The following is a 12,734-nucleotide window of genomic DNA, read 5'->3' as shown; positions in this document are numbered from 1 at the left end:
CTTGAAAGGAAGACTGCAGGTCTCTGTGGTCCTAATTGGTGGACTGGTGCCAGGATTTTCGGAGAGGTCAGAAGCCACCCTGAAGAGGAGGCCTTTGTTGTGAGAACCCCCAGTGCTTCTGTGATCAACGTGAATTTTATTCCCTTGTTCACATAATTTCCAGCACCATTGAGGGGACCTCGTCCCCAGGTCCTATAAAGGAGCCATGTGCCACGATATACAAATTTTCAATGACATTTTCAGTGTCACTTATTGTTAGACTACAAGGGTCAGGTAGAACCATAATTTGTGTTACTGAACCAAACTCAGGTCCACTTGCCCATGTGTAGCACAGCCAATCTACTGATGCAAGGTTGTGATGAAGTGAAGTACAGCATTTAGTGTAGAGCATCAAGCAAGAAGAATGGGCAGCTAATGTTCAAAAGACCTGAACTCCCCAGTGGTTTTCAAGGAAGGGTTTTTTTTTTGTTTATTTGTTTGTTTTTTTTGCGGTATGCGGGCCTCTCACTGTTGTGGCCTCTCCTGTTGCGGAGCACAGGCTCCGGATGTGCAGGCTCAGCGGCCATGGCTCACAGGCGTAGTCGCTCCACAACATGTGGGATCTTCCCGGACCAGGGCACGAACCTGTGTCCCCTGCACCAGCAGGCGGACTCTCAACCACTGCGCCACCAGGGAAGCCCACAAGGAAAGGTTTTTAAAGGCAACATTTGATTTGAGTGTTGCAGCTCATGAACTTTCTTCTGATTTCTTAGTATTGAGGTAACAGGGTGATGTTTTAGTTATCTTATCTGGGGTCTATGTGCTTGTGGACAGCATGTAGTCGCCATCTTCCACCTGGGTGGGGGTCTTGGTTTCTGCTGAACAGCACAAAGATATGTGTCAGATTGTTGTTATATGTATCACTTGAGGAGGAACAAGGACTCTGATTTATTGCTGAACTATTGTTTAAGCTGTCATTACTTTTCTTCCTTGACTGCTTTTCCTTTGTTTCTGTATTCCCTCACTTCCCTAATTAGGAACTGCTTGAGTCTGCTCTTTGGAACTCAGGGAAGACCTTGGAGACTAAAACCTCTTTCTACTAACAAACAAGGGTTACATGGAGGGGCTTTTGTACCCAGGAGGGCCTGCAGGGTCCTGCTTTTATTTGATACCCCTCAATCCTGAGGGGAACAGGGTCAGGACAAGAAAAGGAATACAGTTTTGTGTAGAGATGTTAATCATAAATTTACCAGGGGGACTTGGTTTTTTTTGGGGGGTTGGTTTTGTTGGTGCAGAAACACTGGATTAATAGGGAGTTGAGGAGACTGCAGTAAATTAGATGGAATGTACCTCTTCTAAAAGTTCATCCACAAATGCTCCAGTGACTATTCCTGTGTGATCAGTGTGTACAGAAATTCTCAGGATCTCCATAACTGTATTTCCTGTAGCTGAGGTTTGTGGATTCCTATAGCCTTTCTGGGCTGTTCCCTCAAAGGCATTGCTCTACTGGTGGAAAAACAAGGATAGAGAAAAGGGCAGTCCTGTAGTCCAAGGATGTGTCTTTTGTAACCCAGCGAGCAGTTCTGTTGATTCAAGTGGCAGCAGCCTTCATTGCTCACCAGTATTGGCTGCCACTGAGGCAAGGCTGCACTTCCCAGGGCATAAGGAGAGAGATGGTAGAGACCATATAGGGTTGCCAACCTAATTTTCCAAGAGAAGTGGGATATCTGCGCTTTTATTTGGAACCACATTTTAAGGCTTTCCTAAGATTTAGCAAAGGTTAAGGTAACCCTTGAACAACATGGGTTTGTATAGTTGATGTGCAACAAAGAGCACTTAACCTAATGGGTACAATTTGATAAGCTTTGACATACATATAAAGCTGTGAAACCATCACAATAATGAAAGTAAATTTATCTATCACATATTTACCTCATGCCCTTTTGGAATCTCATTCCCTACTCTCCTCAGCCCTACAGACAATCATTGATTCATTGATTCACTTTCCTTTACAATAGGTTAGTTTGTATTTTCTATAATTTTAAATAGGTATCATAAGATGTATACTCTTTTTTAAAACTGATTTACTTAATGCTGCACAATTATTTTTAAATTCAACAATGATGCTTATATTAGTAGTTAATTCTTTTTATTGCTGAGTAGTCTTCTGTTCTATGGATAACGTCTTTGTTTATCCATTCATCTGTTTATGGACATTGGATTATTTCCAGGTTTGGGGTATTATAAATAAAGCTGCTTAAAATATTTGCATTCATTTATTTATATGGATATATGTTTTATTTCCCATGTGTTAATAACTCAGACTGTTGCAGTGTAGGTAGATGTTTAACATTTTAAGATATGCCAAACAGTGATCTAAAGTCGTTCCCTTTTATCTTCCCATCAACAGTGTATGAGAATTGCAGTTCCTCTACAAGGTAGCCAACACTTGATACGGTCAGTGTTTTAAAATTTTAGCCCTTGAAATAAGTGTGTAGTTTTAACTCTCTTTGGTTTTAATTCCATTTTCCTAAGAATTCATGATGCTGAGCATTTTTTCATGCATTTGTTTGCCCTCTGTTTATCTTCTTTGGTAAAAAGACTATAACTTTTGAGTACTTTCTTTTTATGTAATTTATTTATTATTTTAACAAGTAAGACTTATGTTGGAATTTCACTTATTCTTCAGTGATGTGAACTCTTTGCCTTATGGGACAATCATTTTTGAATACTGGAAGGAAATTATATTTCCTCAATTTTTCGCCCTTTGCACAACTGAAAGCCCACATGCACCATATATTTTTTTGTTTAATCTGCACTATTAACATATTCTCCACTACATTCTTAAGACTCAGTATTCAATAATACATTAAATCACACCTAGGTTTGTAGTCTTTGTGCTGATTTCCCTGGTGTAAATACCCCTGTTATGGTCCATTTCTTTTCTTATTTTTTTTTTCCTTGTCATGGTCAATTTCAAACTGCCAAAATGGTGTCACTGAACATGAAGTTGGTAAGATATTGCAGTAGCACACTATTTTTTTTAATTTTTAAAAATTTTTAAATTTTATTATTTTTGGCCATTTTGGGTCTTCATTGCTGTGCGCAGGCTTTCTGTAGTTGCAGTGAGTGGGGACTACTTTTCGTTGTGTGCGGGCTTCTCATTGAGGTGGCTTCTTGTTACGGAGCAAGGGCTCTAGGCACATGGGCTTCAGTAGTTGTGGCATGGGAGCCCAATAGTTGTGGCTCGTGGGCTCTAGAGTGCAGGCTCAGTAGTTGTGTCGCATGGGCTTAGTTGTTCTGTGGCATGTGGGATCTTCCCGGACCAGGGCTCGAACCTGTGTCCCCTACATTGGCAGGTGGATTCTTAACCACTGTGCCACCAGGGAAGCCCCAGTAGCACACTACTAATTATATTTCCAACATACTGATACAGTAGCCACAAATAACCTCAAAAACAGACAATAACAAAAGAGTCAAATGATTAGGAAGTGGCAAGTTTTAAATATTTGTTTTTTTTTTGTTTTTGTTTTTGCGATATGCAGGCCTCTCACTGTTGTGGCCTCTCCGTTGTGGAGCACAGGCTCAGTGGCCATGGCTCACAGGCCCAGCCACTCCGCGGCATGTGGGATCCTCCCAGACTGGGACATGAACCCGTGTCCCCTGCATCGGCAGGTGGACTCTCAACCACTGTGCCACCAGGGAAGCCCAATATTTGCTTTTTAAAAGCAGTTTGATTTAAATACAGTTAACTTTGGGAATTCCCTGGTGGTCCAATCGTTACGACTTGGTGCTTTCACTGCCGTAGGCCCAGGCGCAATCCCTAGTCAGGGAACTAAGATCCCACAAGCTGCGTGGTGTGGCCAAAATGTACACAGACACACACACACACACACACACACACACACACATGCACGCACGTGATACATATAATTAAACTGTACATATTTAAAATGTACATTTTGATATTTCCATACATGCTTGCATCCCTGAAACCAAGTTTTCTCCTGGCCACTTCAATTTATGTTTCTCAATATATCAAATTATAAGCCCATAGTCTACCATTTGTAATGGCTATTTTCAAATGTATCCATAAATGGAAAAGACTGTTATGAAATCCCATGAACCCTCTCCCTATCTTCATCATGGTATATATCATTTCATGGTATTCTTTATCTCCATGTACATTAGTGTGTTATATTACTTAATAATCCCAGATATGTCAATGTATAACCTCTTCAGAATGCATTTCTAAAACGTAAGAACTCATAACTGATCATTTGGCACAGTCTTGATACTTTCAGCTCTTTTAACAGTAATTCAGCCTTTTTTGGCTTCAGTTTGAAGGATAGCAGTTGTTTTTTCATAATTCTTTTTAGGATCATCAAAGGAAGTATGGGCAATCCATCTTGATACAGGCTGCTTAAAATATTCCATGCATTTAGGGATATAGCCTTTTGGAATTTCTGCTAACTCAATTTCACCAATGAATACATTCACCAGAGTAATCCCAAATGCTACTGGAATCCCAGTCAACAAAATGTGGGATTTCACTAAATTCACAAAATCCATGTCATACAAATATCTAATCATCCTGTTGTACACCTGAAAGTAATATAATATATGTCAATTATATCTCAAGTTTCTGGTTCTGTTTAGTATGTTTACCATTCCCCCATATTTCCCCTTTAGTATACTAGATATTGATGAGGTGGGTGCCTGAGGTCTTTTCCAGATGGACAATTTTGTGATGGTGACAGACCTGGAAATACAGTGTGTCTTTTGCTTCCACACTTTGTGCAGCCCATATGTGCCAGGTATGCAGCAGATGGTGACACTGCATCACAGCCCAGAGATCTGCAACACATATCTGTGGAACACAGTGAGTTAGGTGTGTGGCACAACTTGAGAGTGCCCCACAAACACTCTAGGGACACAAGTGTAACAGGTATGGAATGCTGATGCCCCTCAGCCTGGAGGCAGACTTGCACATACCACATCCACAATAGAAAAGATGTATGGCAAACATGGACCACACACACTGGCGTATGTAAAGCACACCAGGCACTTGTGAGATGCATGGAGGCACTGTTACCACCTCAGTCTCCATGGAAATTGGACAGACATGTGATAGGGACGCCCAATGGTCATATGTGGGCCACGCACAATTGCACAGTTCCCATAGACCAAGTGAGATGTGGTCAGCACAGTCTGGCCTGTGGAGGACACACCTGTCCCCTACGTACACCCCATCACTGCAAGTTTCATGATGGGCTGATGAGAATCCAGATCAGGAGCCTGATGTACATCCCTGCACAACCCAGAGATCAAAATGTGAGCAGTGGTTTGATCTAAGCAGGAGAGCAGATTTTCATGAGTTTTACAGGAGGGAACATTCAGTCGTTTTCAGGAATGGTTGATCAAGTGTGTTCCCTAGGAGGGCGACAAGGGCATGTTCTTAGGGATTAGCGTCACAGTCAGTCAGTGATTTGCATTTCACCTAGAGGGGTGGGAGGTGCGGTCATTACCAAGATCACCTATTAGGGGGAGTGAGGAAGAAAAGCCACAGGGACCCCAGTATATGAGGGCCACAGTGGAGATTCTCAGTCCTTCAGTGTCTATTCCAACATCCAAAATAGTGATGGAGGTTACCAGGTGACAGCTCTGTCTGCGTGTACTGAGTGGCGGGGGGACCCTAAGGTGGTGTTTAGAAGGAAAACTGACAGGACCTTGGAAATGAATCATGAGTGGGTAGTGAGGGCCAGGGATGCATTTAAGATGACATCAGTGGCAGTGTCAGGGGTGTCCTGCTGGTGGTGGTACCATCCATACTAAACACTCATGGGTGGGAAGGGAGTTGCCAGAAGGCCTTTGTGGGGAGGAACTTGAGGTCTGAGAAGGAGTCTTCTGTTTTAAAGGAGAGTCTGGGGAGCACATGACACCTGGGGATGGATTCCACAATGCAGGCGAATGAAACTGCTGGAAGAAGGGGCCAGAGGGGATGTGTGAGATGGTAAAAGAGTTGTATGAGTTAAACGACTACATAGAAGGGGACAAACATGGCTTTAGAGGGAGAAACATCATCTACAAATCCACAGAGCGCACACCCTGGAGTTCACTGTCACTCTTAAATGTTCTTCCAATTATGTAATATGTTCAGTGACTCTGTTCTGTCTCAGCCTCTATTTTTAAAAATTATTTATTTATATATTTGGTTGTGCTGGGTCTTAGTTTTAGCAGGAGGGCTCCTTAGTTGTGGCATGCATGTGGGATCTAGTTCTCTGACCAGAGATCAAACCTTGGGACCCCAGCATTGGGAACTCGGAGTCTTGTCCACTGCATCACCAGGGAAGTACCCTCCTGTCCCAGTCTCTGATGTGCTAGTTTTCTTCAACACCTAAGACGTGACCTCTTAGATATCACCTGATTCTCAAATGCATGAACTCCCCCACTCCACCCCATTTATCCATCTGAATCGGGTTCTCCTGTTCTTCTCTGCGTGGTTCTCTTGGTCAATACGTCCAGTAAACTCCTGTCTCAGATCCTAGCCCCATTTTAGTTCCATTTTCCTCACTAGGAGAAACACCAGTTCTCCAGTTCCTCTCTGCCTGCCATGAGGCAGTTTTATGGGGCTGTAAGATATCAGTGACCTGCAGATTGTGAACAGTAAAACTTCATAGTCCTGAACCTCTGTTTTCTAAGCTGCTGACTCAGTTTAAATTGTGCCAAAATCTATAGTATTTTACTAAACCTTGGCAAAACCCTCCCTCACTGCTTCATAGAAAAGCCTCCCAAAGAGGGAGGAGTTTATTCTCACAGCTGAAGAGTAATGCCATATCCCTACTGGTCTTTCCAGAAATGCCCCTTCAATTTTGCCCTGTCTTATTTCTGCCTAAATTCCCTTCCCTCTTCATCTACAGTTATATCTCATGGATTTTATTGTATTAATATGGTTTATGAGACCCAATTATTACTATAGTTTATTTTTATTTATTTTTAATTGAAGTATACTTGATTTACAATATTAGTTTCAGGTGTATAGCATAGTAATTCAGTATTTTTATAGGTTATTCCATTTAAAGTTGTTAGAAAATATTGACTATATTCTCTGTGTTATCCCACATATCCTTGTAGCTTATTTATTTTGAGCATTGTAGTTTGTTCCTCTTAATCCCCTACCCCTATCTTGCTCCTCCCCCTTCCCTTTCCCCACCAGTATCCACTAGTCTGTTTTCTATATCCGTGAGTCTGTTTCTGTTTTGTTATATACACTCCTTTGTTTTATTTTTTAGGTTCCACATATTAGTGATACATAGAGAGTATTTTTTCACTAAGCATAGTACTCTCTAGGTCCATTCACATTGCTGCAAATGGCAGAATTTCACTCTTTTTATAGCTGAATAATATTCCATTGTATATATGTATCACATCTTTATGCTTTCATCTGTTGATGGACACTAGGTTGCTGCCATGTCTTGGCTCTTGTAAATAATGTTGCAATGAATATTAGAGTGTGTATATCTTCTCAAATTACTGTTTTGGAATTTTTTTCTCCTTTTTCTCTTCTCCTCCTCCCTCCTCCCTCTTCCCTCCTTCCTCTTCCTTCCCTCCTTTCTTCCCTCCTTCCTTCCTTTCCTCTTGGTCTTCTTTTGAGAAAATTTTTGAAGAAGAAAAGCTGGTCCTGGGTCCTGGTCGTCCCTCTAAACTGAGACCAGATTTCTAAAGTTTGGTTTTGGTTACAGTCATTGCCCAGTTTGTCATCTCTTATACTCTCAGTACTGTCTCCCAGTACTCTGCTCTCCCATGTGATACAAAGTATCTTGGAAGAAAAGTCCCCAGGCAGGGCTGTGCTTAGCCTGATGTCAAGTGCTGAGTGGGGATGGAAGGAAATGGCAGGATTTTAGTGCATATTTCTTCAGGTGTTCTTCAGCCCTGAACCCACCTCAGGGATGCATCAGTCACCTGATCATTGATACTTGTTTGTGTCTGTCTATTCCTCTGTCTTGGAGCCTTCTTCATCCCCATCACTGCTTGATTCAGGCTTCTGTGAGTAGTGCCATTGATGTGGTGACTCAGGAAAATGTACTCTTCACAAGGCAGGTGATATTCTATGCCAGTCATCCTCCAGATCTCATTAAAATGTCTGAATTGTTCGTACATTTAGTTTTCTCTACTGGGGATTCGTACTTGCACCTCATTCATCATAACTAGTTTTCTCTAAGATTGTTTCTTTTTTCTTTAAAGCTTATATTTTATTCAATGTTTATCATAAGTTTTTTGCCTTGTTTTCTAATGTATTCATTTTATTTATTTTTGGCTGTGTTGGGTCTTCGTTGCTGTGCGCGGGCTTTCTCTAGTTGCGGCAACAGGGGGCTACTCTTCGTAGCGGTGAGTGGGCTTCACATTGCGGTGGCTTCTCTTGTTGCGGAGCACAGGCTGTAGGCATGCGGGCTTCAATAGTTGTGGCTCGCGGGCTCTAGAGCGCAGGCTCAGTAGTTGTGGTGCACAGGCCTAGTTGCTCTGCAGCATGTGGGATCTTCCCAGACCAGGGCTCGAACCTGTGTCCCCTGCATTGGCAGATTCTTAACCACTCTGCCACCAGGGAAGTCCTCTAATATAGTTTCTTATTATATTCTAGTTTAGGTTTGTGTAAATCTTCACTCTCTACGTGTGTATGATTCTTTTAACTATGAAGCTTTTAGAAAATATTGCTTGAATGAAGGTAGACACATAATATCTATGGATCCCCCTCTTTCAGGCCACTTACTCATGATGTTCCTCTGAGTTATGACATCTCCCAGGGAATTAGGTGTTGGAGAAACCCCTGTGAGTTATCCCAAATCTGAACAGAGCCAAATAAATGGCTTCCACTATCCTAATTGTCAGGCTTCCATGCCTTCTGCTTCCCTCCCTGTGATAACCCTGGGCACTTCAAGGACTCTTGGAAAAGTCGCTCTCCCACGTTCTCCCAATTGCTTCTTTGGATATTGTCACATGAGTTGTACTTGTTTTTAATGATAGTTAATTGGGGCAAAAATTATTTAAAAGTTATTCTCAGTACCCGATCCAGCCACTGTCATACATTTGCAGACTTGAAAATGAGTGGCCTGGTGGGAAAGAGGATTAGGGAATAATAAAACTATAGCTCAAGGCTTGAGTTCCTCATCCAAATCACAAGACAGACTCGACTTGTCACCATGGGCTTTCCCTTGTGGTGTCAGACAGAGATGGGTATCTTTTCCTTTTGTACCAAGATGTGAGTTAAACAGAAACTTAAGGAATAGATAAGATAGGGGAAGGTTACTCTGTTACTGGTATTGGAAGTGAGACCCTAAAAAACTTTATACATAAAGTGAGGGGTTGTTTCCTGTTAGATGCAGAGTGTGCTGTATCCACCCCATCCCACCCTGTACAAACCCAGTTCCTTCTACGGGCTGCTAGAGATTCTCCTTGATACCATCCTTTTTTTTTTTCCCATAGAAAGTAGAAAAATAATTTATTCCAAAAGAGGGCAGAAATAAGAAATTCATCCTGAAAATATACTTTGGTATAATTCTGGTGGGACACATTTTCCCTCTGAACATGTTCCCCTACTGATTGCCCCACTGGAGTCTTGCTGTCATGTAACAGTTTTTAAACACTTCGCTGATTCTCATGTTTTGAGCAGGCAGGAGCCATCTTCACATCCACAGGTTCTAAGGAGAGAGTAACGTTATTTCTCAGAAGAACAGCACTTTCTATCCCGTAAGAGTACATTAACATTTTATAGGGACTTCCCTGATGGCACAGTGGTTAAGAATCTGCCTGCCAGTGCAGGGGACACGGGTTCGATCCCTGGCCTGAGAAGATCCCACATGCCGTGGAGCAACTAAGCCCGTGTGCCACAACTGCTGAAGCCCATGTGCCACAACTACTGAAGCCTGCGCACCTAGAGCCCATGCTCCACAAGAGAAGCCACTGCAGTGAGAAGCCTGTGCATCGTAACAAAGCGGAGCCCCTGTTTGCTGCACTAGAAAAAGCCTGTACACAGCAATGAAGACCCAATGCAGCCAAAAAAATGAATAAATAAAAAAAAGTAGGGGCTTCCCTGGTGGTGCAGTGGTCGAGAGTCTGCCTGCTGATGCAGGGGACACGGGTTTGTGCCCCGGTCCGGGAAGATCCCACGTGCCGCGGAGCGGCTGGGCCCCTGAGCCATGGCCGCTGAACCTTCACGTCCGGAGCCTGTGCTCCACAACGGGAGAGGCCACAAGAGTGAGAGGCCCGCGTACAGCAAAAAAAAAAAAAAGGAATGGTAAAATAAAATTAAAAAAAAACATTTTATAGAGGCAACACAGTTTAGATTAAATAAGCACATCATTCATCAAAGTGCAAAAAAAGCTGACAAGAAAAAATGCTGCATTGTAGAATAATATATTCAAATGTGGTGTGAACATTTAAGGCAGCTGATGGCCAAAGTGGGCAAGTCAAGGAGGGTGGTCTTTGTATGGAGGTGATTTTGCATCTAGAGGAGGTCTCTTCGTGACAAGAGATAGCAGCAAACTGAACAGATTACCAACATGGTGATGATAACTCCCTGGTTGGGACCCTTAGGGATGAACCAGGGCACCAGGAAGCCGACCAAGCCCCAGAACATGCTTATCATGATGAGAGGCACGGTGAGGCCGGCATATGCCATGATTGCTGCGAAAGGTACCAGCCCCTGCCCCACCGCCTCACTTTGGTCCCACCCGGAAGTGTCAACTTGATACCATCCATCTTTAAGTTTTTATTCTCTTCCTTTTTCTTCCCTCCTTCCTTCCTTATTCTTTTCTCATGTGCACAAAAATGAATATTTACATACCTACTTCTCAAAATGTTTTAACTAAATGAGATGAAACCTATCAAAAATATGAATTATCACACTTCTTAGGAGCAGATTTTACATAGTCAAATGGGAAAATGTATGCTTAGAAACATGGAAAGCACATAATGAGTGTGAGTGGCTCTTCTTTCATTTTGGACTCTGGCTGAGAATCAATGTGGAAAATAGGTTTATAATGAAAATTTCCTTCAGTTAGTAACTTGAGAAAAGGTTTTAGGCACAATCCATATTCTCCTCCTTTAGATTGTGGGGTATCAGGGGGAAGAGTTCGTTACTTTTTCTTAACTCTTCACAGTAGGTAGAACAATTAAAATAGTTCTAGATTGAAATCCAAATGGAGTAAGCTGTTTGTTGACTAATTATCATCCCTGATGTCCTCTGAATCTAAGAGTTTTAGGATATAAGGTCATGATTCTAGAAGGAAGGTACAGGAGTGTTCTAGTCACATGCATTCAGATCCCCAGTGCATAGCCCTGCCATCTCTTCCGCACAGTAATAGAACCTCAGATGTCCTGATGGGAGGGGGAATGCCAGGCTTATAGCCCAACATGGACTGAGATTCAGAGAGTAACACCCCAGCACGGAGCACAGCAGTGCCTGGCTGCCTGGCCGTTCCTGTAACTACTCTTTCTGAAAATATTTTCTTTGTGAATCCACTGCATTCATGCACTGCTCCTGTCAACTCTCTTTATGTCAGGGCTCATAGACCAAGCTTGCCGGCTTAGAAAACTAAACCTTTATAGGAATTGTATTTTGATGATTCTCTTTGGAAGTCCATCTCATTACAATTTTGTTAGAAAATGAACTTACATTCAATTCCTGACCTGCATTTATGTCTGTCCTTAATTGTCATTGTTGAAGACGTATCCTACTGTCCCATCTGTCTCAGAATCTGGATTTTCTTGAATCTAGATTTTAGTTTCTCTTTTTTTTTTAAAGATTTTTTTGATGTGGACCATTTTAAAATTCTTTATTGAATTTGTTAAAATACTGCTTCTGTTTTATGTTTCGCTTTTTTAGCCATGAAGTATGTGGGATCTCAGCTCCCTGACCAGGGATCGAACCCACACTGCCTGAGTTGGAAGGTGAAGTCCTTTTTTTTTTTTTGGCTGTGTTGGGTCTTAGTTGCGGCATGTGGGATCTTCGTTGAGGTGTGCGGGATCTTTCGTTGCTGCACAAGGGGTTCTCTCTAGTTGTGGCATGTGGGTTTTTCTCTTCTCTAGTTGTGGCGCACAGGCTCCAGGGTGCATGGACTCTATAGTTGTGGTGCGTGGGTTTCAGAGCGCGTGGGATTTGTAGTTTGTGGCACACAGTTTCTCTGGTTGAGGCGTGCGAGCTCAGTAGTTGTGGAGCGCAGACTTAGTTGCCCTGCACCATGTGGGATCTTAGTTCCCTGATCGGGGATTGAACACACGTCCCCTGAATTGGAAGGTGAGTTCTTTACCACCGGACTTGCCAGGGAAGTCCCAGTTTCTCTCTTTATAGCTCCTCCCTCCCCTCCATTCTTTCTGATGAATTGCTTCTCTTATACATTGAAGAAACTATAATATTTTGTAAGCTTTTTGTAAGCTTTCCATATTCAAAAGTCACATCTGTAACTCTAGCAGTCTCTTATTTTCCAGAATTGTGCCACTTCCTTTTCTTTTTTCTTATCTGCAATTTCTGAAATGATTCTTTCTCTCTCTCCCTCCTCTCCACTCTGTCCATTTAGTGACTCTCTTTTGCTTTGCACTGTATATTTGCTTGCTGTCTCCCTGATCCATGGTCACAGATAATTTTTTCAATGTGTGTATTGGCCCTGTATTAAACTTCCACAAAAGAGAGCATGGGAGGGGCTTCCCTGGTGGCGCAGTGGTTGAGAGTCCGCCTGCCGATGCAGGGGACACGGGTTCGT

The 12,734-nt window shown here is 42.5% G+C and overlaps 1 protein-coding gene across 1 annotated transcript in view; it reads left to right on the top strand.

Annotated features, from left to right (window-relative positions):
• The window catches only part of LOC112397999 (zinc finger protein 551-like), a 39,460-nt gene that overhangs the window by 7,715 nt on the left and 19,011 nt on the right, over window positions 1-12,734 (top strand). Inside the window, 1 exon segment of the mRNA XM_024742364.1 lies at window position 268. Coding sequence (XP_024598132.1) covers window position 268 — 1 coding nt within the window.

Source organism: Neophocaena asiaeorientalis, unplaced genomic scaffold (assembly GCF_003031525.2).
Source record: "Neophocaena asiaeorientalis asiaeorientalis breed wild unplaced genomic scaffold, Neophocaena_asiaeorientalis_V1.1 scaffold582, whole genome shotgun sequence".
Taxonomy (NCBI): Eukaryota; Metazoa; Chordata; class Mammalia; order Artiodactyla; family Phocoenidae; genus Neophocaena; species Neophocaena asiaeorientalis.
This window is presented reverse-complemented; position numbering and strand designations above follow the sequence as displayed.